This window comes from Chanodichthys erythropterus, chromosome 9 (genome assembly GCF_024489055.1).
Source record: "Chanodichthys erythropterus isolate Z2021 chromosome 9, ASM2448905v1, whole genome shotgun sequence".
NCBI classification, from domain to species: Eukaryota; Metazoa; Chordata; class Actinopteri; order Cypriniformes; family Xenocyprididae; genus Chanodichthys; species Chanodichthys erythropterus.
The window spans coordinates 38,247,713-38,275,378 of record NC_090229.1 but is presented as its reverse complement, the minus strand read 5'-3'; the positions used below and the strand labels follow the sequence as shown (position 1 = coordinate 38,275,378).

Sequence of the window (27,666 nt, the reverse complement as noted above, 5' to 3'; positions counted from 1 at the left end):
TCTATAAATATATATATATATAGAGATATATATATATATATATATATATATATATATATATATATATATATGTATGTATATATCCTGTTTAATTTATTTTTCTACACATATATCGCTTTGAAGGTCTGATTGAGCGGAAACTGATTGTTTCAATCTAATTGTGATTCTGAACATCAAGAGATTCGCTGTTACCTGATGTGCAGCGGTGTGTATCTGGGGTTGGGCTGATGTCCACCATGACGCTCCTCCAGGTGTCCAGCAGGTCAGATGAAGCTCTCAGTGGAGAACCTGCGTGACGTCACACATGCCGAGTGAATTCTTCATAAACGCTCAGAGCTCTCCTGAAGTTTCCACATGCGCATATCACATTAAGAGCCTTTTTCTTGTGTTTTTCAAGATTGAGTAACTTCCTTGGTCATTTCCCCTTCCCGAAACATCCAATTTAAACTGAAACTAAATGAGATTACGAGCTATAAAAGGTGAAAACAGGGATCTCCGCGCATCACGCACGCAGCTGGTATTTTTACCTCAGAGATAAAACACTGTGACCTTTGAGACAAACTTGATATTTCTGCAGGGGATGCTGAAAAAAACTGTTCTGTAGAGAAACACAGTTCTTCAGGAGAACACGGAAGTGAAAGGAGGAGGAGAGGACAAAGAAACATCTGCAAAAACTGTCATTTTTAAGGTAAGTTAGTAAATATTTTAAGTGTCATGAGAGTAGCTGTCTGAGAGGACAGTCTTTGGACAGGGTCACGGTGAATGAAATCATGAGAATCACGCCTCAGTTGTCCGCACCACCTGCAACCCTGAACACGAATAAAGAGAGCCATCTGCGCCAGTTCTGCCCGCGAATCTCAGTTATGATAACCTTTATTTAATTGGCATAAGTATCGATGGGTCATTCTTCAGAATTGGTTCAAAGTCCGAGTTGAAAACGTCTTGAAAAAAAAAAGTCTTTTTCCACAAATGTTGTATGTATGCAAATTGTATATTAACCAAGGTACATATTTAGTAATTGTACAGTTAATTCTCATATTGCATTTTCAGAAATATTTTTCCTCTGCCAGAATTTGTCACTACCGAAACACAATAATAAATCATTTAATAAGAAGGGAGGCTTAAAAAACAACCCAAGTTGGGTTGAAAATGGACAAACCCAGCGATTGGGTTAAATGTTTGCCCAACCTGCTGGGTAGTTTTATTTAAACCAACTATTGTTTAAAAATTGCTATATGGCTAGCTTAAAATGAACCCAAAATAGTTGGGAAATTAAAAACCAGATGCAATTAGAGACAACAATAATAGACAAAAGGTGAATGTTTATTAATAAGCTTTAATATTTTATTAATATAAATTTCATAGTTTAATAGTTTATTAATATAAATTTATTAATAAGCAATTTAATAAATGTTTACTGTTTAATAATTATTCATTGAACATTAATAAATGTTCATTTCCAACATACTTTGGGTAATTTTAATTAAGCAATACAATAATTTATAAACAATAGTTGAGTTAAATAAAACAACCCAGCAGGTTGGGCAAACATTTAACCCAATTGCTGGGTTTGTCCATTTTCAACCCAACTTGGGTTGTTTTTACCCCAGCATTGCTATTTTATTTAAAAAAAAAAAAAAAGTTTTCACAGGTAAATCAATAACAATTAAAATTTTAACAATATTTCAAGTGTAATTTATGAGATTTGTTGTATTTTGAAAAAGTCATAAAGTTTATCATACTGATTTCAAAGTGAAGGATTCATTAGTTTGAATAAACATTGAACCAAACATAATAACAACATCTTATTTGATATTATTTTTATTTTTTTTATTTTTATCTATCTAAAATAAAGTTATTACTTTATTTTTGACTAAACATCCCATGTTTTGGTTGTGACCACATCACATTACACAATTTTAACTCGATTACTAAAACATGCCTCGTCTCTACAGCAACCACATATAACAGGGGTAAGTTGTTTAGATGTATATATTCCATGGTAATGTTAATATTATTGTTGTTGGTGCTACCACTGCTGTCCTTCAAGAACTGTAAGTTACACAATGAAAAAAGCAAAACAACACAAAAAAAACAAAGAAAAAACAAAAGGAGGAATAAAAAAAATAGATTGAATAAATAAATTAATTAAATAACTAATAAAGGAAAAAAGAGATCTTTGGGTGGGAGCGAGCGAGAGAGAAATTAGGGAAGAAAACAGAGAGAAGTAGGAGATAAATAAAGTGAAAAAAAGAGAGAGTTGTTTCATGCTGAAGGTAGAAAGTCATTGCGATATACCACTTGAGCCTATTACGTATTCATTCGTAGGTCACCGGCAGGCCCTTTCTAAGCCACTGGAGCATGACGTAGTTACGGCCTCGCCTTAGTTGATTGACACTACAACTTCAGCCAAGTGTCATCTTGTGACCATTCAGATCTTATTAACTTCAGCAAATGGCAAAACTGTACACATTTGTATATATTATTCTCTCTTCGCGTCGAGATAAGAAGAAAGAATAACAAGACATACAGATGAGAGGAAAGGGAGAGAGATAGAGAGAGACAGAGAAACAGAGATAGAGAAGGTTATGAGGACAAAAACGTAGTGACAGCAGTGCTAGTTCATTTTAATCTAAATTATAGATACAGGTAAAGACATTGGTGGTTTGAGAGTGGAGAAGTGAGAAAGGAATTAGCAAAGTATGCTTGAAAAACAGCATAATACACTCAATAACATGAAGGAACAAGAGATTATTATAATGATTATAATAATAATTTTTTTCATACTTGCGAGGAAGGGGAGATAGAAAAAAAGGATAACATGGATTGAAAAAAAGGATTGTAATAGTAGTACAATATTCGAGAGATGGAGCGGGAAGAAATAAAAATAACAACTGACAAGAAATAAATAAATAAGAAGGCATGTGCATATATATTTGTACATTCATATACAAATATCTATGCACATTTCCCCCTCTTTCATACATAGTAAAGATACGCATTGTATGTGGGGCATTCGTTCACCAATCAAGGAACCTGGATGTTCAAATGAGAAGCAATAGTGCCATATTGTTGTTTGAATTCTGATACTTTATGTTTGAGTATGGCTATCTGGTTTTCATTATTAATGTAGTCATTTAATAGTTGTAACAATTGTGTAATTGAGATTTTGTTTTTATTTTTCCAGTTGATTAGTATTGTATTACATTGCTATGCCAGTAGGTGGCGACCAGTGACTTTTAAAATGTATTTGATAGAGATTAGTTCAAAAACTCTTCATTCATTAATTAGGGGCCAAGCCCCGAAGGGGCTGTAGCCCCTATTGTAATTGTACGTTTTCCCTTTTATTATTATTATTCTTCCTCCCGAATGGGAGTCTATGGCAGCCCTATCAACGGAACATGAGAAAATGATGAAATTTGGCACAGTTGTAGAGATGCTCATGAATAGTGATTGGACCAAATTTGGAGTCTCTAGAACCAACTCTATAGCGCCACCACCAGTTCAAAATTTCAACATTCTAACGGTTTTAACATTTGAACTCTTTGTCATAGAAAAATTAAATTTAGTTCATCTGATTCGTCTCTTCATGCTGATGCTATTCAACTTCTTACATTAAGTCTCCACCCATTACAGTAGCGGCCATTTTGAAAAGTACAGTATTTGTTTTTTTTTCGCTTCTCCTCCTTCAAAATTTGTCCAATTTTGTCCAGACTTTGATCAGGTGATCTTTGGACTGAGCCGCACAGAAATGACTGAACAGATTTTTTTTATTCATCTTTGTTCAAAAGTTATGATGTCACGAAGTTAACGAGGTTGACCCGAAATTGCTATAGAGGCTGTATCTCGGCCAAACTTTGAGCAATCGAAACAAAAATTGGTACACTTGATCAAGACCATGATCTAAGGTTCCATGCCGAATTTGGGAACAGCGCCACCTACAGGTCATGAGATATGAAAAATGGATATTTTGGCCAATTACTTTTGAACACTTTATTAGAAAATCAAGATCTTGGTGTCTATGGATTCCTTGGGCCATGCCGAATCCGGGGATATTGAATTTGTCAACATCGGATGAAAAGCATGTCCGCCATTTTGAATTTTGTCATAAATTGCAATAACTTTTAAACAATTTGACATATCATCACAAAATTTGGTACATATGACCATCAGAGTGTCCTGAAGGTACATGAGAAGTTTCAGCACAGCGCCACCTAGTGTTCCACAGATATAATGTTTTTTTGCAAAATTGCTTATAACTTTTGAAAACATTATCCAAAATTTGTCTGCTTTATGTCAATTTATTCCCTGGCTTATGCCGATTCCGACAATGTGTCATTTGTCATTTTCCTTAAATGTACCTGTCTGCCATATTGAATTAAATCAAAAACAGTTTTTTGGCTACTCCTCCTACAAATTTTGGTCAATTTTGTCCAAAATCAGCTCAGATGATCTTTGGACCGAGCCGCGCAGAAATGACTGAACGGATTTTTGATATTCGCTACCATTCCCAAGATATTCATCTCTGAATGTGACCTTGCTTGTGTTTGTTGTCTTATACTAGTTAGCTTAGCACAGTAATTGCTTAGCATGCTAAACTATTGCTATTCTTTCTAATGTGGTCTTCAGTCAACAGGTTAACCAAAACTTAGTTGGCATTAAATAACTTTGCATACTAATATGGTTAACATGCTATGAAGCTTTTTTTTTGTGAACTCTTTCTCACACTGAAACCTCTGCTTAGCATACTGATGAACTTGCATGGCTGATTAGCTCAATGTGTTACGCCACGGATCTCAAATGCTCTGCATCGTGGGTTCGAAACTCAGTGTGACACATGCCCAGACCGCATGAGGTACTGTGGCAGGAAAAGATGCAGAACTTGTGTCTGTTCTAGGCATTCTGCCTAAAACTGGTCTAATCTGAAGCTATCACATGCAATTCCTTTATGTCCAAATTCGTAGTTATTCTTCTTCCCCCTGTATGGTAATCAATGAACCATAAGAAGGAAAATTATCAAATTTGGCATGCTTGTAGTGATAGTAATTAAAAGTAATTTGACCAACTTTGGAGTATCTAGGACTAAGTCTATAGCGCCACCACCAGTTCAAATATTCACTTTTGTAAAGGTTATAACTTTTGAACCCTTTGTTCCAGAAAAATGAATGTCAATACAACTGATTCCTCTCTTCATACTGATCACATTCAATATCTTACATTAAGTCTCCACCCAGTACAGTAGTGGCCATTTTGAAAAGTACAGTATTCCGTTTTTTCGCTACTCCTCCTTCAAAATTTGTCCAATTTTGTCCAAACTTTGATCAGGTGATCTTTGGTCTGAGCCGCACAGAAATGACTGAACAGATTTTTTTTTATTCATCTTTGTTCAAAAGTTATGATGTCACGAAGTTAACGAGGTTGACCCAAAATTGATATAGAGGCTGTATCTCGGCCAAACTTTGAGCAATCAAAACTAAAATTGGTACACTTGATCAAGACCATGATCTGAGGTTCCATGCCAAATTTGGGAACAGCGCCACCTACAGGTCATGAGATCTGAAAAATGGCTATTTTGGCCAATAACTTTTGAACACTTTATTAGAAAATCAAGATCTTGGTGTCTATGGATTCCCTGTGCCATGCCGAATCCGAGGATATCGAATTCGTCAACATCGGATGAACCACGTGTCCGCCATTTTGAATTTTGTCATAAATTGCAATAACTTTTAAACAATTTGACATATCTTCACACAAATTGGTATGTATGACCTTTAGAAGGTCCTGAAGGTACCTGAGAAGTTTCAACACAGCGCCACCTACTGTTCCACAGATGTAATGATTATTGCAAAACCACTTATAACTTTTGAAAACACTTTCCAAAATGTGTATGCTTTATGTCATTTTATTCCCTGGCTTGTGCCGATTCCGACGATGTGTCATTTGTCATTTTCCTTAAATGTACCTGTCCGCCATATTGAAATAAATGGAAAACAGTTTTTTCGCTACTCCTCCTACAATTTTTGTCCAATTTTGTCCAAAATCAGCTCAGGTGATCATTGGACCGAGCCGCACAGAAATGACTGAATGGATTTTTGATATTCGCTACCATTCCCAAGATATTCATCTCTGAATGTGACCTTGCTTGTGTTTGTTGTCTTATGCTAGTTAGCTTAGCATGCTAATTGCTTAGCATGCTAACCAGTTGTCATTCTCTTTAATGTGGCTCTTCAGTTATCAAGTTAACCATGAGCTTCATTAGCATTAAGTTAGCTTAGCATGCTAATATGGTTAGCATGCTAAGTAATGCTTTTTTTGTGAATTCTTTGTTAGACTAAAAGGTTTCTTCCACAGTCTGTTGAATGTGCATCCTCAAGTAGCTCAATGTGTAAAGCCAGTTATCTGAAGAGCCCTGTATCCGAAGTTAGTGGGTTCGAATCCCAGGTGGAGTGGTTTTATAAAATAGTGTGTTTTGATTCCTTTACTGCCTCTTGGATTAGAAATAAATGCTTTTTGTTTCATGCTGTGTTCATTTTCATCTAAGCTTATGTACATTCTGAGTTCATTCTTGCCCGTAATTCTGAACCAGCTGTTTCATGTTTGTTCATTTTCTGCTGTTTTTCCTCTTCCTGCTCTGTATTGCACTACAGCATGATGAGCTGCAGAATGATCTAAAGTGCAGCTTTATAAGAATTCTTCATTTTGAGTTCATTTTCACATGAACTAATAAACTTCGGCAGGTGTGGAAACCTTCACTTGCACAGTGGTGCAATGAGATGAGAAATGGACCTTGGACCCGGAGGTCGTGGATTCGAATCTTGTGTGGGGTTCCTTTATACAATTGTGTGTAATGAGTCATTTTGATACCTTTTTTATCCAAATAAGGATTGTGCTAATCTTTATTCCTCTTCAATGAGATACAAGTATTTTAGTTCATTCCGTGTTCGTTCTCTGAACTTCTATTGATTTTCATTTCATTTCCACCTGTCCTTCTGAACCAGATGTTTTGCATGTACATTCAATTTCTGCTGTTTTTGCTCTTCCTGCTCCGTATTGCGCTACTGCCCCTACTGGGGCTTGGCCCCGAATTGCTGCTTGCAGCTATATTTTTAAATGATTTTTTTTTTTTTTTACACAATGAATTTATTTAAAGTAATAAATATTTTTATAAAATACTGTAAAAATACACTCATTTATAACATTAAATAGAACATTTTGTCAGAACCTCAAGTAAATTACATGTTATTTTGTTTAGTTTTCTAATGTTTTGTTTTCAGAATCATAGGAGAACCGTGATCTGTATTAAAAATAAATAAAATAAATAAATTCCAGATTATCCAGAATCATAAATTAAGCTTAAAAGAATATATAATATATTTGGCATCTAAATTATACCTACTAATAGCACTGTTTCTAAAATTAAAATGTACAATCTTAAATGATTATTTCTCTTTGAAATGAATATTACCCCAGGCTTTACTCACCCTCAAGCCATCCTAAGTGTATATGACTTTCTTCTTTCTGATGAACACAATCAATAAATATCCTGACACATTCAAGCTTTATAATGGCAGTGAGCGGGGTCCATAAGTATGAGCTGAAAAAAGTGCTTCCATCCACATCCATCCATCATAAACGTACTTCACACGGCTCCGGGGGGTTAATAAAGGCCTTCTGAAGCAAAGTGATGCATTTTTGTAAAAAAATATCCATATTTAACAAGTTATGAAGTATCTAGCTTCCGCCAGACTGCCTTTCTTCAGCTTATACTCGTTGATCCCGTTCACTGCCATTATAAAGCTTGGATGCGTCAGGATAATTATTAATATATCTCCAATTGTGTTCATCAGAAAGGAGAAAGTCATATACACCAAGAATGGGTTGAGGGTAAGTAAAGCTTGGGGTAATTTTCATTTGAAAGTGAACTAGCACATCATTTGTAGTCGAAAGGGTTTAATGACAATATCTGGTTATGGTTACACTTACAAATTAGATGTATGAGATGATATTATACCATTTATACCATTATTCGTACACAGCATATATGTAAAATGTTACCTGAGGGATAGAAAGAGAGAAAATGTAGAGGGAAAGAGACAAAGAAAAGTGGATGCAAAGAGAGAGTGCCCCAACAGGGCTCCTGGCTCCAGACTAACTTTTTTTACTAGGAACACTTAATTTGTGGACTAAAAGCCCTCTATAACTTGTTCATTTATGGCACAAAGTTTCCACGTCAGCACTATTTGATCTGATATCTACGGTTTATAAAGGAGAACTCTGCGCTGAATTTGAATGCATCTGACTAGATCTCACAGTGACGTTATTAATTCTGTGGTGAATTCAAATGCTTTCTTTACTTTATCTCCCAGGCAGCACTGTGTAAAATATATTTGGATATTTTCAATCTTACACAGTTAATGTAATCATATATAATTGTGTGTGTGTGTGTGTGTGTGTGTGTGTGTGGTTTTTTTTTGTTTGTTTTGTTTTGTTTGTTTTTTTTTTAATCTGATCTGAGCCACTTCCAAATGTGGTTTTAAAGGTGCCCTAGAATCAAAAATTGAATTTACCTTGGCATAGTTGAATAACATGAACATTGCACAATTTCTATATCCTAATTATTGTTAATGTAATTCATTTTTCAGGAGCTCATTGCTTCTACGTTCAGTTAAACTGCTAACAGTGATTGTAAATTAATTGCCTAAATTATTACATTATTTGCTAACTGCATTATTTAAATTGTAATGTTGACATGCATTATCTGTAAAGCTGCTTTGAAATGATATGTATCGTGAAAAGCGCTATACAAATAAATGTGAATTGAATTTAATTGAATTGAATAACAAGAGTTCAGTACATGGAAATGACATACATTGAGTTTCAAACTCCATTGTTTCCTCCTTCTTATGTAAATATCATTTGTTTAAAAGTCCTCTGAAGAACAGGCGAATCTCAACATAACACCGACTGTTACGTAACAGTCAGGATCATTAATATGTACGCAAATATTTGCATATGTCAGCCCATGTTCAAGGCATTAGACAAGCCAGTATTAACATCTGGATCTGTGCACAGCTGAATCATCAGACTAGGTAAGCAAGCAAGAACAATAGGGAAAAATGGCAGATGGAGCAATAATAACTGACATGATCCATGACATCATGATATTTTTAGTGATATTTGTAAATTGTCTTTCTAAATGTTTCGTTAGCATGTTGCTAATGTACTGTTAAATGTGGTTAAAGTTACCATCGTTTATTACTGTATTCACGGAGACAAGAGCCGTCGCTATTTTCATTTTTAAACACTTGCAGTCTGTATAATTCATAAACACAACTTCATTCTTTATAAATCTCTCCAACAGTGTGTAATGTTAGCTTTAGCCACGGAGCACCATCAAACTCATTCAGAATCAAATGTAAACACCCAAATAAATACTATACTCACTCACATGATCCGGTGCATGCATGCAGCATGCATGACGAACATCTTGTAAAAATCCACTTGAGGGTTATATTAGCTGTGTGAACTTTGTTTATGCACTGTATTAGAGTCGAGAGCTCGGGGGGCAGAGAGCACGAGATTTAAAGGGGCCGCAGCCTGAATTGGTGTATAGTTAATGATGCCCCAAAATAGGCAGTTAAAAAAAATTATTAAAAAATCTATGGGGTATTTTGAGCTGAAACTTCACAGACACATTCAGGGGACACCTTAGCCTTATATTACCTCTTGTGAAAGAACGTTCTAGGGCACCTTTAATTCAGATATATATCTGATATCTGGACATCCGACCTACATTATATTTCTCACCAATGAGGTAATAACCTCGCTGTTTGTTTAAAAAAATAAATAAATAAATAAACCAAAACCTTCACTGGTAGGCTACTCTCTCGTCTGCTCGCCATCTCGTTATCATCCTATTCAAATTCATTCAAATTAATGCAATCTTACCTGCTACTGTATTTCATTTCAGAATTCTATATCTAATGAGCTGTAGATAAAATAAACGAAAATAACCTTTATTTTCCAGTCTATATCCATTCAGTCAGATTTCCTGCTACAAAACATCCATGACACTGAGAGCTGTTAACTTATCTATTCTTGTAGGTAATCATGGCCACCCGATGTGAAATATATATATATATATATATATATATATATATATATATATATATATATATATATATATATATATATATATATATATATATATAAAAGATAGGTGCTTCAGATAGTACAGAACTAAAATAACTGGGAAAATTGTTAAACTATTTTTTTACATTACTCATCATTTTCACTATTGTAATTATTAGTATTTTCAGTGCCTCGTTACTCTTTTTATTCCAGTCTGGACTGAAACATAAAAGACAAGTCTTCCAAGAAGACTAGGACAAAATGTGAAACTACTTCTTGAGTCTAATCATGATGAGCCTCAATCATCAGCAGCATTCAGCTGAATCTGTCAAACAATAATCTACTAATGAGCACAAAATCTGAAACTGAAAAACAACCTGAAGAATTAGTTTTACCTTTAAATGTTTCATAATAGTTTATCTGATCATAGTGTAATTTCATTAAACACATTTGTTTGCACATACTGCATAGATCTCTGCTATAAAAGTGCAACTATTAGTACACTTTTTCCTTTTCCTTTGCTTCAACAGTTCATGAAGGACGATGGCAACTGTTTTAGAGCTGCTTCAAGATATTCTAGAAGACCTGGAACGAGACAATCTGAAGAAATTTAGGAGTCTCTTAAAACAAGATGGACCCCTTAGAGCTGGTAAACTGGAGAATGCTGATGCCACTGATATAGTGGATATAATGATGGAGCGTTTTGGAGCAGAAGAAGCTGTAAAGATCACACTGAACATCCTGAGGAAGATGAAGCAGAACCAGCTGGCTGAAGAGTTACAGAGCAAGTACACTGAAGGTAATAAAGGAAAGAACGAGAGGCAGTATAGATTCATAGAAATGTATATATTTAGATTCTCTTGTTCTCCAAGACTGCATTTATCCATCAGAAATCATTCTAATATGCTGATTTAGTTAATAATTTAATATTTGTGTTGCTTAATAAAGTGTTGAATCATGATGCAGTGCCTTTTACAGGATGCTTTGATGAACATAAAGTCTCATTCCTTTCTCTCTCTTCAAAGTGCAAAAATCATTAGAGACAGCTCAGAAACTCAGAAGAAAACAAGGTGAATTAACCTCACTAATTAACCTACTCACGTCCTTACAGTGGGATCAGAAATTATTTTTAGCATGTTTGATGTATATTGATCTCAGTACAAAACAGAAGTGCTTTCAGTGCTGTAAATTTAAGTACCTTGGGGTTTGCACCAGTTGATTTTAATGATAATCATGCCAATGTGAAAAACCTTTGTGTTTAATTTTCTAGTGTTGTTTTGTTCACACCTTTTCCTTTTTATTTATATTTTTCATAACAGAGGATTTCTGGCTGCATAAATTCATGAAAACTCACAAAATAAACATGAAGGAGAAAGTAGAACACATTTTTGAGGGTAAAAAGGGAAATGAAGCACATCTCAAGGATGTTTTCACAGAACTCTTCATGACAGAGGGGGATCTTAAAGAAGTCAATCAAGAACATGAGATTATGAAGATTGATGAAGCCATTAAACCCCGTAAATCACAGGACTGTTCAATCAAATGCAATGATGTATTTAGTCAGAACAAAAATAAGAAAAAGATTGTTCTGACCAAAGGCATTGCTGGCATTGGAAAAACGGTCTCAGTGCACAAGTTCATTCTGGACTGGGCAGAAGGAAAAGCAAATCAGGATATTGACTGTGTTTTCCTGCTTCCATTCCGAAGGATTAACTGCATTAAAGATCAGGAGATCAGTCTGCATGAGTTTCTTCAGATATTTAATCCTGAACTGGAGGACCTGGAAACAGCAAAGATATGTAAGATATATAAATGTAATCTTGCGTTTATCTTTGATGGACTGGATGAGAGTCGACTGCCTTTGGATTTTGACAGTGGAATGGTGAGGAGTGTTGAGAAGCGATCATCTGTAGATGAACTGTTTACAAGTCTGGTGAATGGGACTCTGCTTCCATCAGCTCGCGTCTGGGTGACATCACGACCAGCGGCAGCCAATCAGATCCCTCCAGAGTATGTAGGGTTGTTCACAGAGGTGCGAGGTTTTACTGACCGTCAGAAGGATGAGTATTTCAGAAAGAGAATCAAAGATGAGACTCAGGCCTCCAGAATGATTTCACACATTAAGAAATCTCGTAGTCTCTACATCATGTGTTACATTCCCGTGTTCTGTTGGATCACAGCCACAGTTCTTCGGGATGTCCCCATTGAGAACAATGCAGAGAACATCAACATGACACTCACTGAAATGTACATTCACTTCCTGCTAATACAGATGAACATCAAGAGCCAGAAGTGTGACAGAAAAACAGAAAGAGTCCATACCAAGCTCTTAGATTCCAATAAAACAATGATTTTGAAGTTAGCTAAGCTAGCATTTGAACAACTGAAGAAAGAGAACATTGTGTTCTATGAGGAAGATCTGAGAGTATGTGGTATTGATGAGAGTGAAGACTTTGAGTCCACAGGAATGCTCACTGAGATCTTTCAGCAAGAAGCTGGACTTCATGAGATGAAGGTCTTCTGCTTCGTGCATCTAAGTGTTCAAGAGTTCCTCGCTGCAGTGCATGTGTTCCTCTGCTACCTGAACAAGAACATGGACGAGCTGCAGTTTTTTAGTGAAGAAACACAAAACGAGCTGCAGTTTTTCAGTGAATAAACACAAAGAAAGGTCAGGCCTGACCACATTGACAAGCCAGACAAAAATATTGCTTTACATGATTTACTAAAGAAGGCTGTTAGTAAAGCAATGCAAAGTCAGAAAGGGCATTTAGATTTATTTTTACGGTTTCTGCTGGGCATTTCACTGGAATCCAATCAGAAACTGCTCAGAGGCCTGTTCTCACACACTGAAGACAGCAAAGACAGCATCACAGAAATAACCAAACACATTAAAGAAGAATTACAAAACCAGGACATCTCACCTGAAACTTCAGTCAACCTGTTCTACTGAATGTTCACAGAGAACATAACATATCACTGTTACTACAAACCCCTTTCCTACAAGATAAATACACAATAAATGCCATGGACAAACATCCTGTTTTTACAGACTCTCCTCATGTTATCTCAATGACACCGACTGTGAAACTGTGGCCTTGGCCCTGCAGATACCAAACTCACCCCTGATAGAGCTGAACATGAGTCGCAATTACCTGCATGACTCAGGAGTGAAGCTGCTCTCTGATGGACTGAAGAGCCCAAACTGTCAGCTGAAGACACTGAGGTTTGAGATTCATTCAATCCTTATACAACACCCACCTCAGTATTTCAGTCACTATAAACAGAGTATGACATTCTAAAACACTTAAAGTCCCCCTGTAGTCAATAACTTTATCCATTAAAACTCATCTTTGATCACCAAGATGACAAATTGAAAGTTTTTTCCTGTGAATTTTTTTCATGCCTTAAAATAGCTTGATTGTAACTCTACACCCTTGCCTCATTTAATATATGAGGATCAATGAATATGCAAATTAGCCCCTCCTCAACTCACGCCAGCTCAGATATCTACTCGGTCAACTTACTGAGGTAAACGCTGCACAATGTTATCGCTCTTTACAACATGGGACATATCTGTAAATAACGGTAATAATGCTAATTAATATGTTTAGCCTTTTGCTTAATGATGTTATCAAACAGGATTAAACAACTCATTGCATATTGGTCATCATAACATCGTAATATACATCATACACCTGCCATATTGTTAAATCTACACAATGTTTCATATAAACCGAAAAATATACCCTGCTAGTTCTCTGTTAATGAAATGCTAAAACCCGCTTGTATGTTAACGTGATTGGTTACAAGATAGTTTGGGACGTCACAGACACCAGCGATTTCAAACTGTGGGTTCAGGTTCTTTTTTCTTTTTTCACTGCAGTTTTAAGGAGAAAATACTCAGCAAAGGTGTTGACATGAATTTTCACATGGTTTGTCTTAAAGCATAGATTGTAGAACTGACATAATCATAGAACTGACACCATACAGACTGACATTGTAGAACTGACACCATACAGACATAATCCAGTTGTTCTCAAACTTTTGTTTGGTCACGTCCCCTTTTAAACCTTAAAAAAAAGTTTTAATTGAAAAACATGCAATGAAAAACACTTGCAATAGTTTAACTTCATAATGCTGTTGAATCATTTAAAAAATATAACTGTAAGAGAATAATAGATGATTGAAGACATAAAACTAAGCTAATCTAGCTAAAGCTAAACAATTATCCCATGAGTGAGCCCATGTAAATATTATTAACACAGGTGCAGTTGGAACATAAATACAAAAGATAACAAAAGCAAAACTTTCGTAAGTAGCTGTAATTTTTAACAATCTACCTTTATCAATTTCATCTACATCATATGAAATTGGTTTAAAATTCCTACCAAATGCCTATGCTGCATACTGCCTACATGCTGCTTCTCTACGCTCTCTTTTCGTAAACAATGAAACCATTTTTAAAAATCCAGGTAACTATTAACAAGATGAGATTTGTCGGTGAAAAAAAAGGATGTGGCTTTAAAATGAAGCAAAGTAAAAGCTTTAACAAATTAAAAAGCTTTAAAAAGTAAAAAAATGTGTGTTGGGGGTGGGGAGCTGTTGAAATACAGTAACAAAATATTTTTACATTGTTACTTCACACCACTGTTAATTATTCAGTTTTTTTTATTATTCTGTTCAGATTGGAAGGCTGTTCTCTCACGGGTCAGTGCTGTGAAATTTTGGCATCAGTTCTACAATCATCAAACTCACGACTGATAGAGCTGGACATGAGTGGCAATGACCTGCAGGATTCAGGAGTGAAGCTACTCTCTGATGGACTGAAGAGCCCAAACTGTCAGCTGGAGATACTGAGGTTTGAGATTCATTCTTTCAGTATATTGAAACATTATAAGTTATTACTCTATATTCATTTTTTAATTGCATGAATTTTGTATATGTATAAGAGTCACTCTCTCTAAAAAGAAAGAAAAATATTATTGTGCAGAAAACAATGTGTGAAGTGTGAACAGTACAGTTTAAAGCATTCATTTACTCAGAATCTAAAAACCAAACTTGAACACAATTATTTCCTTCGGGAGATACAAATCTATGTGTTTATGATCCTCGGTATCTGGTAGATGGCTGTATAGATCTGATCAGAGCCATATTCTCCTCTCAGCATAACTTGAATTTATAAAAAGAGAGTGATTTAACTCTTATCAGTTTATATTAAATGAATGTGTAATTACTGATAAGATTTAACAAGCATTTGTTATGAGTTCTGATGTCACAGATATCTTCATTGTTTGTGTGTGTTTGTAGATTATGGGGCTGTGAGGTGACAGATGAAGGCTGTTGTTATCTGGCTTCAGCTCTGCATTCAAATCCCTCACACCTGAGAGAGCTGGAACTGAGCTTGAATCACCCTGGAGAATCAGGAGTCAAGATGCTCTCTGATCTACTTAACGATCCAAACTGCACACTGAACAAACTTGAGTATGTTGAGCAGTAAGATTCATCTCATCCTGTGAATGTTTGTATTTGTATTTCCGTCTTATCTTTTACAGCACTTTGGTGGAGTGAAGCTCTGTTCAAGTTCTGTGAAGTTCAGTTCTGTTCAATAAGAAAAGTCCCCACATTTGTTCCCTTACAATGGAAGTCAGTGGTCACCAAAACTTCAAAATATCATATTTTTTGTTCGGCAGAAGAAATCTATGCAGGTTTGGAAACGTATGAGAATGAGTAAATTATGAGATTTTGTGTGTGTGTGTGTGTGTGTGTGTGTGTGTGTGTGTGTGTGTGTGTGTGTGTGTGTGTGTGTGTGTGTGTGTAAATTGTCCTTTTAAGAAAAAGTAGGTTTTATTTGTATCAAAATCAATGGATTGCTTCTTTGGCGCTGGTTTGGTAAGAATATAACCATGTTGTGCTTGGACTGACAGATTTGTCATATTTCCTCTTTGAGTGGCCACATGTGATCTACTGTACAGGTTTTACATGGCAATTTTGATTAAGTTCCTTCATAGTGTTTATAACTAAACACTCTCAAACAACTGAGGTGCTTCCATGTTTTGATACTGGATCTTCTTCTGCAGCTTCATTGTCTTCACCATCAAGTGATCATTTTGACAGGCAAATGCACGTTTTGGGTCTTTCACACATGGTTCTTTCATCTGTCTTCACTATTTCTTATGAAGAAGCATTAACTGCATTTCAGGCATCTTTGACCATTGTGATTCTAGCTGTTTTTTCACTCTTACTCATGTGATATTGCTTAATCATGTGATATTGCTTAATGCATGTGATTATAGCTTTATCTGTGAACTAAAGAAATATGGTGTCTTTATATATTATAATTAATATCCTCATTAAGTAAATGTGTGTGTTTTTTAGTGTAAATCATGGAATATGACAGAGTATGTTCACACACATATCTGTGGTTAATGTTGTTTTGTTCTCTCTTCTTGTCTTCAGAAGCTGGTAATCTCAAACTGGATCCAAACACAGCAGACACTCGTCTCATTCTGTCTGAGGAGAACAGAAATATGACACACGTGTGTGAGGATCAGCCATATCCTGATCATCCAGAGAGATCTGATGAGTGTCGTGAGGTTCTGTGTAGAGAAAGTCTGAATAGACGCTGTTACTGAGAGGTTGAATGGAGCCAGTGAATGAATATCAGTGACAAATAAAGATATCAGCAGGAAAGGAAAGAGACACTGTAAATTTAGATTTGACAAAATATCCTGGAGTCTGAACTGTTCTGATTACAGATACACTGGCAGTCACAATAATCTGAGAACCATCATATCTGCCTCCAGATGGAACCCAAAGCCCGCGCAATCCTCTTCCGAGTTCACACTTTCGTGATATAACATCGCTTTCACTGTTGAGTAGAAGTCTTCTTCGGAGCTCACAGGCTTGCAGGCTTGGCAAAAGTGCACATTGAGGTTGCATATTGGCTGCAAAGGGGGTGCTCCCGAGCACCCTTCTGAAACCCAAAATGACAAGTGGGACACCCTATGGCACATGTGTCAAACTCAGTTCCTGGAGGGCCACTGTTCTGCAGAGTTTAGCTCCAACCAGCTCCAAAATTCCTGCCTAGAATTTTCTAGTAATCCTGAAGACCTTGATTAGCTGGTTCAGGTGTGTTTAATTAGGGTTGAAGCTAAACTGCAGGGCTGTGGCTCTCCAGGAACTGAGTTTGACACCCCTGAACTAAGGTCTTGTGGACTTGATGGACACACCCACGTGGTGGTCATTGTAACAGTATTTTATCTTTTTGTGAGCCGCAGCTGTGTTGGCTTTAAAATGCTAAATCTTCTTATTTATGTGCTTATGCACAACAGAAGTAAAAGGGGAGAACAAAATGAATACTCAAAACACTCCTTTACACTTTACAATGATCCCTTCAGGTTTAAGACATCAATAACCTTGCTGATTTGGGGCCCTGGAGAAGTTTTGACATGCCCTGACATTTGTGCTTTTTTTCAGTTGTTCATAAACATATTAATGGAAAAGGTGTCATTACACTGTATTCAGCACGAACTAGGCTACCATAATATGTGAGGAACATGTATGTACATGTTTGTATTTTTGAAGGAATAATGTTTATGCATGGTTATTGGAAAAACATAAAACTTAAGTCACTGAAATAAGGCCAAAAAAACAAATATTAAATATGTGTTCACAAGACTTCTGGATATTGGAGGTTGTAGACTAGAGTTTTTGCTTCAAAATTATGTAAATATTTGTAGTAGACTTAAGTTCGTAGTGGGGGAAGGAAGAAGTCAGGGACGACGAACAACTGCTGACTGAGTCTTTATTGAATATCAAAACGGTTCAACAGATGGACTGTGCAATGCACAACAACGAAAATAAACAATCCACAAAGGGCTTCACTCCAGGTTCGGCATACGCTATCCACAAGGGCTTCTCTCCAAGTTTGGTTTACACCATCCACAAGGGCTTCACTCCACGAACCTTGACTCGACTCAGTCAACAGTTCCCCTCTCTCTCACACGCTCCTGCTTCTCACGGCGTTTTATCCTGTCTCCGCACCAATCACTGGAATGAGAAACAGGTGTTCGTGATTTGTATCCAACCCACTCACTTACCAAGCGTCTCCCGCTATTCTCTCCGGTTGCAGACCTCGCTGAACCACACCCCCCTCGCCACAATATTATCCTGCCTACTCGTTCATATAAAACAATATAGAGATTTTGTAAAGACACTTTTTGTCAAGAAACACAGTATGCATGGAGGCGTGAATCTTCATGAAAAATGCTGTGATTCACACCTGAGAAGACAAAGACCTGCATAATGAGCCCTGTCAGTCAGGTGGGCTATGTGAAAATACCCTCTGTGAATGAAAATATAATAATACTGATAACAGTATTAACGTTAATATAATGTCCACTCTTGACAAAAAAACATTTTTGTGATCGCATGCATGCATTATTGCACATCATGTGAAGAAAATGTTGTATAGGCCTATTATAGTTTAAATTATAGTATGAGTCAAAAGATTGGACGCATTACTATTATAATGTTTTTAAAAGAAGTCTCAAGCTCATCTGTATATTGTCACAGACACGTCAGGTTCCACCTCCTTCCAGTACCCACGCACTCAATCACCTGAGTACTAATCACCGCCACCTGCACGTCATCAACTCTGTCATCACCACCACCTTAAATACCACACACTCACACACAGTCAATGTCCAGTCTCGTTTGTACTACAACTCCATGTGTACTTACCTTAAGGACTCCAACCTGCTACCTGCTTCCATTGTCTCCAGTGTCTTCGTTCAGAGGGAGATGACAGATCATGCATCAGTTTTCTTTATTTTGCAAAAAGCACAACATTTTGTTTTTACTCTGAGTGTACACAAATAAAAGGCATTCTATAGTTTCAATTAATATATTACTTCTGTCTCTATGATGAAAAATGACAGAGTATTTTAAGTCTGTTTTACTGCACTGTGAAAAAAATCCTGCAAAACGAGCCGGCGCGTTTCCCGACTCCGGAGTGTTAATTATTGGTTAAAGCTGACATGGCTCACAAAAAGATCAAATGTTTTTATCTTCAGCAGCACCTGCCGCAAAGAGCCATGCTCTTGAAAGATGCAGGATTTTGGATGCATGAGCAATTCTTGCGTGCCATTAGCGAAATCACTATAATCACTGGCTCTTTCGGCAACGGCCAAGAGTTTAGTTCTGGCGGAAGATTGACCTCTGACCCGACGCATGACGGATGTAGGAGTAGCATAAGCTTAGACACTTCTCGCGGTTCAAACAAATAGAACTGGGAAACAAACTCAAGCTCCTCTTCTCTTATATCGACATTCTCCGACATTTCTCTTTAAAAATTCTCGCATTAGACTTCTAATTATTTGCTCTATCCTCTGCACTTCAGTGTTCGCCAATACATTGTATCAATACACCGCTCATAAATTGGGCCAGTAGTAGGCTACTAATTTGACATAAATTAAGTTTCACGCGGGACACGGAAAGCACAGGTAGTTAATTTTCAATGAGAGACACACAGAAAGTGGCAAGGCCAGTTTACAGTGACAGGATGCGACAGAGAACAACCATTGAAGACGCTATTTTATGACGTGATATTATGTCGCAAAGCTGGTCTACTCTTCTGCTACACACTCAAAAGTATGTCGAATAAATTGCTTCTTCACTGCTATTTTCTTCTTATTTTCTAATTTAAGAAAAAAACTAAGATTGTTTTGTATAATGAGGCCTGTATATCCGCTCAGTCAAATTTTGTGCCGCAAACATCCATGAAAGCTTTTAACTATCATTCACCCAACGTGATTTTTAAATAATTGTAATAACACGGCCATTCAAAACCCAAGGGTCAACCATATTGCATATACTAAAGCGATCACCAACAGAATCATTGTGGGTGGGGATTGATGTAACAGATATCGGATATCAGTCGGATACATAAAGTGAATGTAAACAGGCGGGACCAAATAAAAAACAGAAATTATCAAAATGATCAGATCTTTGCATTAATATTTGTAAAGTAAAGTCCAAGTCATGTGACTCAAGTCCATAACCAAACTGTACCAAACCTGACCAGTAGGGGAGAGTGTGGTAAGATGAGCCAGTGGGTAAGTATCTTGGCAACCGTACCATTTTATTGTCATGTGACCATATATTGTAGAACCACCCGTAATTTCTGCCAGACTGAAAAGGAGAAGCACATGGGAGGAGTGGAAGTCGCTTATTTACTTTAATAACTGTTTTTGGCTTGTCAAAGTCAGAAGTAACGTAACAGATAAATAGCTGTTTCATCAAAGCAAATTTGTCCAGGTCTAAAAATATTTATGATGAACACTGGTGATTTAGCAACGTATAAAACCATGCAAGTCATTTAGCTAAATATTATTCTGAATTGGCAAGCTAGCTAGCGTTTCCTAAAATGGCAGCTATGGGGCAAAGTGAGCCAAATGCTGTGGGGTAAATTGAGCCAGTGTTTTAACTTACCCCACCATAAAGCACTGAATTTAAGTTAAATCTGAAGGATAAACTGGTGTCATTTCAATGTAATATTACGCAACTGGTTTAGTTTATCTTTATTTTTGAGTTAATTTGATAGGAACAGTGTACAACTCCACCAAATCCTTCTCTGATACGAACCAGAGAATGTTTAATCATAGATATCTTTACAGCTGTAGTCTCTAATGGCCTAACATTGTCGACATTGCAGAAAAACTACCATGTTAAGAACCTTTTGACTAAAAGGTTAGAAGGTTACAACTTTGATGTTCAACATATTGTTTCAGAAATGCAAACAATTAAACATACTGAAATTTCAACTTCATTTGGTTGTTTTTATGTTGTTAAATTTAGTTTAAAAAAAAGAAATATTTGTAAAATATTTATACAAAGAATATTTGTAAAAGGAAATTTGATTATTAAATTCGTTTTTAAAATAGGTATATTATCTTAAAAATTTCACATGGGTTTGATTCAGATTCAGTTAGATGGCCAGTTTACACCCACCTACTGACTCGGCTCAACTTACCCCTAACCTGGGGCAAATTGAGCCAGAGGAACACTTTTTTTTTATAAGAAGCCATATTTTTTATGTATTCTGACCATTTAAAATGATAGGAAACATCCTGAAATTACTTTGAGTACTTTCATTGTACTTCTGCCTCATTTTCCCTTATCTTGGGGACCACATAAGTAAAAAATGGCTCATCTTACCCCACTCTCCCCTATGCTGTCAGAAAAAGGACTAACACAATAAAAAAAAAAAAAAAATGCTAGATTACTGTGTTATTGCAAAATATTATTATTTTAATCCTTTTTTTTTAGAACCAAAACTGCTTGTGAAGTGAGCAGGAAGATGCCTCAGAGTTTTGGTAGTGTTTGTTTCTCAGTTTCATGTCCTTTAACAGGTGCAGATACTGACAGATGTCTGTCTCACCACCCGTAACAACGGGTTTCACTCCACAGTCTCCTATTTAGAACAGTCAGTGTTTTAAAGAAAGCACAAGCCTTTACTACTTGAATTGTAGTTTGTTTTCTGTTTTAGAGAGGCAGTCAATCAGTGCTTTCAAAAAACAAACAAATATATGAATATGAAATTTAGCTACAAGATAAGTTTGATCATATCTATATTACAGCTCACGTCTTTACATGTAAATATCATTATGATTGTAAATAAAATCAAATGGGTAATACCAAATCAAATAAACAGCATCTATTGGTACAGTTTACAGGAATACGTTCTTTAAAAATATATGATAAATAATTTTTAATTAATGCTTGGAAAACAACTACAGAACAAACGAATAAATAATAATTTTTCACTTAAAAAAAAAAAAAAAAAAAAAAAGTCTAGTCAAATACCAGTGAAACGTCACGAACGAATATTGAGGCAGTGCGCAGAACCGGAAGCAGCGCAGTTTCCGGTTAAACAGCACCGACGATGGTGTATGTGTCAAATGGTAAGTGCTAAAAACAAATCCTGTTTCTTTAAGAAAAATAATGTTATTTTTGCGCAGAAAACAAACATGTACCACTCTTATTACATACAGCAAACTGTCATACGTGGCTAAATATGTAATATGGCGTCACTGTGTTTGTTTCGCGTCACATCCATTATCACTGGTTTGCCTGTGACTCTGCCGAACACAGATGTTTGATATGTTTGTATAACCTATCGATACGACCCTATCTAGCCCAATATATGGTTTTGTTAAAGTTACAGATGATATCCGGTTAGGAATGTTGCAAATGATATGGTAAACACACATCTCCTGAATATTAATTAAACAAAGCTGACGCATTTGTAATCTTGTATCTTATTGGCTCGTCAGTTTGAATATTCATGCATCAATCTGTTTATTGGCTTTCTGACCTGCCAACGTCATGTATTAAATATTCACAACACCTTGTTCGCATTGGGGTTCACGATTTTTTTTTTAATTTTTTTTTTATATATATATAAAGTGATATTCGTCTCTGCATTGAATGTTACTCATCCCTTTTGATGTTTTGTGTGATATGTTACTATAATATTTTCCTCTCTGTTCAGGTCAGGTTCTGGACAGCAGGAGCCGGTCGCCATGGAGGTTGTCTTTCTTCAGTGACCTGTTTTGGTCTGCAGTCGAGTTTATTGGCTTGTTGTAAGTTTGTGATATTGCTTGAATATATCACAGAAAACCAAACTGATTTGAGGAATTGTTCTAGATAGGATACTTAGTACTTGATCACATGACTAGGTGCACTAGTACTAGTGATGATTGACCTGCCTGCACTAGTGATCTGTATAATGTCTCTCCAGCTTCCAGACGCTTATTCAGCCAGATCTGTCCAAAGATGGACGCAACAGCGCAACGTCTCGCTTCAGCGACGGCAGAGGGTACGTCCGAACTCAAGCCCGCATCTGTTAGCTTTAACTCATGTAACGTTCTCTGTGTTCACACTGTGATGTTCTCGCAGTCCTCCTGGATTCCCTGGCGGCCGCAGACGGATGGGTAGAATAAACCACGGTGCAGGTCCCACTCCTCCTCCCATGGGCGGGGGCGGATGAGGAAGGTTAGTTAGAGCAACCTGATACAACTATACTGAGAGAAATTCATTAAAATGTCCATTTTTACCTTTTATTTCATTTGTTATATATACATTAGTGTACAAAAATGACATCTGGAGGGAATATTTGTTTTTAATTATCCTTCAAGTTTGATTAAACCATCAAAATATGAGGATATTTTTTAAATATCTTAAATATGTGGGAAGAATAAAACACTAAACTTGGTTAAAGTATTTATCTGACAAAATTATTTGGCAAAAAAAAGGCAAACTTAACTACAGCTGCAGGTTTGATTTTTACTATGAAAAACAAGCAAAGAAAAACAAAGACGACAGGAAAAAGCAAACATTGACTACGACTTAATCAGTTATTAATATTTTTTTGGTTACATTGGTTCTCTCTTGTGCTCATAATTTCTTTGTATGACAGCCTGGACAAAAATTGTGTTGCATAATTTGGCATGTTTTTACAGAAGAGGATTAGGGCTAAGCAATAATAAAAGCAATAATAATAAAAAAAAATCATTTAGAGATTAAAGTCATCATAATGCAGTGCTTCCCACAGGTTTGAAATATACTTGCGGTGGAAGTCGGTAATCCTCCTATTACCCACGGCACAAAAATGGTCTACAAACAAATAATGTGTGATTTTTAACAGGATATTTATTTATTGAAATTAATTTTAATTACATAGCATACTGTTACATTTAATTACATATTAATATTATGCATTGTAAATTATGCAAAATTACAGCATTTAAATGGTTTTCCTTTTCCTATGTTCTCCTTGCTGTCATATAGTGTCTCTCTCAGTGAATGGGACACAGATTTTAATAGTAAAATTTATATAATGAATAATATATATATCAAATAATGATCTTAGTATTTTCTTCCTGTGGGGGAGACTACAATAATTTACTATGAATTGAATGGAAATCAAATTAAATACAATCTATTGTGTAACCAAAATACCAATAATGCCCAGAAGAAGAAAAAAAACCTTAGCTTGTGACTTTTTTAATTATAAACAAGCCCAAAATATACCGGGACTGTTATTTTGAAATGTCTACACAATTGTGGGCTGATCCTTCAGATTCTTACAATCATCTAAAACATATTATATAAAGGCCATAAAGTTGACATTATCATAATTCATCAATTTGAGTTCATTAACAATTGCTTGGCATAAATCTGCGCTTTTCATTGATTGAGAATCACTTTGAAGCAGTCTGAAGCGATGTTGCGCGAGCCTGTAGAACGCTCGACAGCGCCGCCTTGTGACTGTGCAACATGCTGCGCTCTATGTGAATTATCCACCGCATCTCTGCAGTGCACGTGGGAATAAATTGTTATTATTATTTATAATAATAGTATAACAAATGATTGTATTTTTACTTTTCTTACTTGTGCAGGTAAACGCCTGCACACTGTTGCAGGCGCAGAGGACCGTGATGCGCTGCTGCTCATGTAGGGCTCCGTACGTCACGCTCCTCTTCCCCAGGCTGCCGCTGCCGTCACGCAGCTTCTTGACGTTACTCTGGGAATTCCTTGTCCGAGGGGCCAGAGTGTCTGATCATGGTGGCCAAACCCCAACACACACACACACACACACACACACACACACACACACACACACACACACACACACACACACACACACGTGTTACATAACTCCACTCTCTGTTTTTTTAGTAATATCTTGTGAAATATATGTAGTATCAGACATTGTATGTAAAATTTGCATCAATAAAGATAAGTTATGTTGATGATCATTTGACTTCTGTCTAGACTGGCTTCTGTTATTGGGATCTGAGTTCCTACGGTCAAGAAAACCTGGAAATATCAGGGGATTTTTGGTTTCACAATTTGGTGACTTTAAATACTAACATTAATAAATACTTATTTAAATACTTAACATTTAATACCTACAAGACTATGGATTCATTGTTTAAGGATTATGATTAGAGGGGTTATAGTTTTAGGTTAATGGTTGAGTTACAGTTAGGGGTCCAGTTAATAGTGAAATAAAGTATTAATATTACACCGATTCTTAAGATAAGAGACAAAACGTCCTATACACAAAAGCCCTCTTTATGTTAAAAATAAATTCAGCAAAATAAAAATAATTAAAAGGTTACATCTAAAGGAAATCTGAATACTTAGGACATTCATTGCTTTTATTTTTAAATAATTTTGTTATTATTATTTTAAAAGCACACATTGTACTTGGAAATGCATGTAATTTAGCCTGTCCTCAGCATGAGGTCACAATGTTAAACTGCCAAACAAAGTATTTAAAAAAATGTGACATTAAAATAATTACACATTTTAATTGAAAAGGCAGAGATCTGTAATATATCAAACAATACAAAAAGTAGCTCTTGAATTATATTTTTCATAAAAAATGCCTATCAAAATTGTGTCCTCACGTTGTATCAACTCTGAATTTTTTTATAATTCTGAATAAAACAGGCAGTGTCATGGTCATCTTTAACTCTGAGGACCCCTTTCCTTTTTCCTACTCATTGTGGATCTCACAGTAGTACACATAGTCCTGGAAGTTTTATAGTTTTTTTTTAATATTTTATACAATGTTGAAGTCTCTGCGGTCACAACTTTAACATGTCAACTCCGTCATCCCGGTGTAATAGTTTCTGTAAATAGTTGTGGGAAAAATCTTGGCATTTTTGATATGTTCATCAAGGCAGCTACAACTGAGAAAGAAAACAAAAACTAAATTGCTCCACTGTACAACATGTTAAGTTGGAAAAATATTCCATTTTGTCAACTCCGTCAGTTTTATGTCTGATGGTTGACAAATGCTCTCAAAAAGTCTATATAATATGATTTAATATGTTTTTTGCATATGGGGAATTCTCAGTATTTGTCAACTCCATCAGTATTTGTCACTTCAACTCCTTCAGTATTTGTCATCTCCATCAGTATTTGTCAACACCGTCAGTATTTGTCAACATGTTATTATGTGTCAACTCCATCAGTATTTGTCATCTCCGGCAGTATTTGTCATCTCCAGCAGTATTTGTCAAGTCAACTCCATCAGTATTTGTCATCTCCGTCAGTATTTGTCAAGTCAACTCCGTCAGTATTTGTCCTCTCCATCAGTATTTGTCAACACCATCAGTATTTGTCAACACGTTATTATGTGTCAACTCCATCAGTATTTGTCATCTCCGGCAGTATTTGTCAAGTCAGCTCCGTCAGTATTTGTCATCTCCGTCAGTATTTGTCAAGTCAACTCCATCAGTATTTGTCATCTCCGGCAGTATTTGTCAGGTCAACTCCGTCAGTATTTGTCATCTCCGTCAGTATTTGTCAACACCATCAGTATTTGTCAACACGTTATTATGTGTCAACTCCATCAGTATTTGTCATCTCCGGCAGTATTTGTCAAGTCAACTCCGTCAGTATTTGTCATCTCCGTCAGTATTTGTCAAGTCAACTCCATCAGTATTTGTCATCTCCGTCAGTATTTGTCATCTCCGTCAGTATTTGTCAAGTCAACTCCGTCAGTATTTGTCATCTCCATCAGTATTTGTCAACACCATCAGTATTTGTCAACACGTTATTATGTGTTAACTCCATCAGTATTTGTCATCTCCGTCAGTATTTGTCAAGTCAACTCCGTCAGTATTTGTCATCTCCATCAGTATTTGTCAACACCGTCAGTATTTGTCAACATGTTATTATGTGTCAACTTCATCAGTATTTGTCATCTCCAGCAGTATTTGTCAAGTCAACTCCATCAGTATTTGTCATCTCCGTCAGTATTTGTCAAGTCAACTCCGTCAGTATTTGTCCTCTCCATCAGTATTTGTCAACACCATCAGTATTTGTCAACACGTTATTATGTGTCAACTCCATCAGTATTTGTCATCTCCGGCAGTATTTGTCAAGTCAACTCCGTCAGTATTTGTCATCTCCGTCAGTATTTGTCAAGTCAACTCCATCAGTATTTGTCATCTCCGGCAGTATTTGTCAAGTCAACTCCGTCAGTATTTGTCATCTCCGTCAGTATTTGTCATCTCCATCAGTATTTGTCAACACCATCAGTATTTGTCAACACGTTATTATGTGTCAACTCCATCAGTATTTGTCATCTCCGGCAGTATTTGTCAAGTCAACTCCGTCAGTATTTGTCATCTCCGTCAGTATTTGTCAAGTCAACTCCATCAGTATTTGTCATCTCCGTCAGTATTTGTCATCTCCATCAGTATTTGTCAAGTCAACTCCGTCAGTATTTGTCATCTCCATCAGTATTTGTCAACACCATCAGTATTTGTCAACACGTTATTATGTGTCAACTCCATCAGTATTTGTCATCTCCGTCAGTATTTGTCAAGTCAACTCCGTCAGTATTTGTCATCTCCATCAGTATTTGTCAACACCGTCAGTATTTGTCAACATGTTATTATGTGTCAACTCCATCAGTATTTGTCATCTCCGGCAGTATTTGTCATCTCCAGC

At 36.2% G+C, this 27,666-nt stretch overlaps 3 protein-coding genes across 3 annotated transcripts; all 3 read left to right on the top strand.

Moving 5' to 3' along the window:
• The first annotated feature begins 550 nt into the window (after nt 1–550).
• On the top strand, nt 551–12,787 carry LOC137026501 (protein NLRC3-like). Its single transcript, XM_067393853.1, has 4 exons — nt 551–688; nt 10,662–10,930; nt 11,157–11,201; nt 11,451–12,787. Exons 2-4 carry the CDS (start codon nt 10,675–10,677, stop codon nt 12,785–12,787), a joined length of 1,638 nt encoding a protein of 545 aa, XP_067249954.1. The 5' UTR covers nt 551–688; nt 10,662–10,674.
• Nucleotides 12,788–12,899: 112 nt separating this feature from the next.
• Nucleotides 12,900–17,205, top strand: LOC137026702 (ribonuclease inhibitor-like). The gene is made up of 4 exons (XM_067394135.1): nt 12,900–13,354; nt 14,816–14,989; nt 15,439–15,612; nt 16,588–17,205. The coding sequence occupies exons 1-4, from the start codon at nt 13,269–13,271 to the stop codon at nt 16,595–16,597; spliced, it is 444 nt and encodes a 147-aa protein (XP_067250236.1). The 5' UTR covers nt 12,900–13,268; the 3' UTR covers nt 16,598–17,205.
• Nucleotides 17,206–21,999: 4,794 nt separating this feature from the next.
• Nucleotides 22,000–24,958, top strand: selenok (selenoprotein K). Its single transcript, XM_067394134.1, has 5 exons — nt 22,000–22,094; nt 22,685–22,775; nt 22,934–23,011; nt 23,092–23,187; nt 24,594–24,958. Exons 1-5 carry the CDS (start codon nt 22,076–22,078, stop codon nt 24,595–24,597), a joined length of 288 nt encoding a protein of 95 aa, XP_067250235.1. The 5' UTR covers nt 22,000–22,075; the 3' UTR covers nt 24,598–24,958.
• The last annotated feature ends 2,708 nt before the right edge of the window (nt 24,959–27,666 follow it).

Coding starts and splice junctions, on each gene's coding strand:
- LOC137026501 (XM_067393853.1), top strand. CDS start 10,675: ATGGCAACTGTTTTAGAGCTGCTTCAAGATATTCTAGAAGACCTGGAA. Junction 10,931..11,156: donor ACAGAGCAAGTACACTGAAG/GTAATAAAGGAA, acceptor CTCTCTTCAAAG/TGCAAAAATCATTAGAGACA. Junction 11,202..11,450: donor GAAACTCAGAAGAAAACAAG/GTGAATTAACCT, acceptor TTTTCATAACAG/AGGATTTCTGGCTGCATAAA.
- LOC137026702 (XM_067394135.1), top strand. CDS start 13,269: ATGAGTCGCAATTACCTGCATGACTCAGGAGTGAAGCTGCTCTCTGAT. Junction 13,355..14,815: donor TGTCAGCTGAAGACACTGAG/GTTTGAGATTCA, acceptor TATTCTGTTCAG/ATTGGAAGGCTGTTCTCTCA. Junction 14,990..15,438: donor TGTCAGCTGGAGATACTGAG/GTTTGAGATTCA, acceptor GTGTGTTTGTAG/ATTATGGGGCTGTGAGGTGA.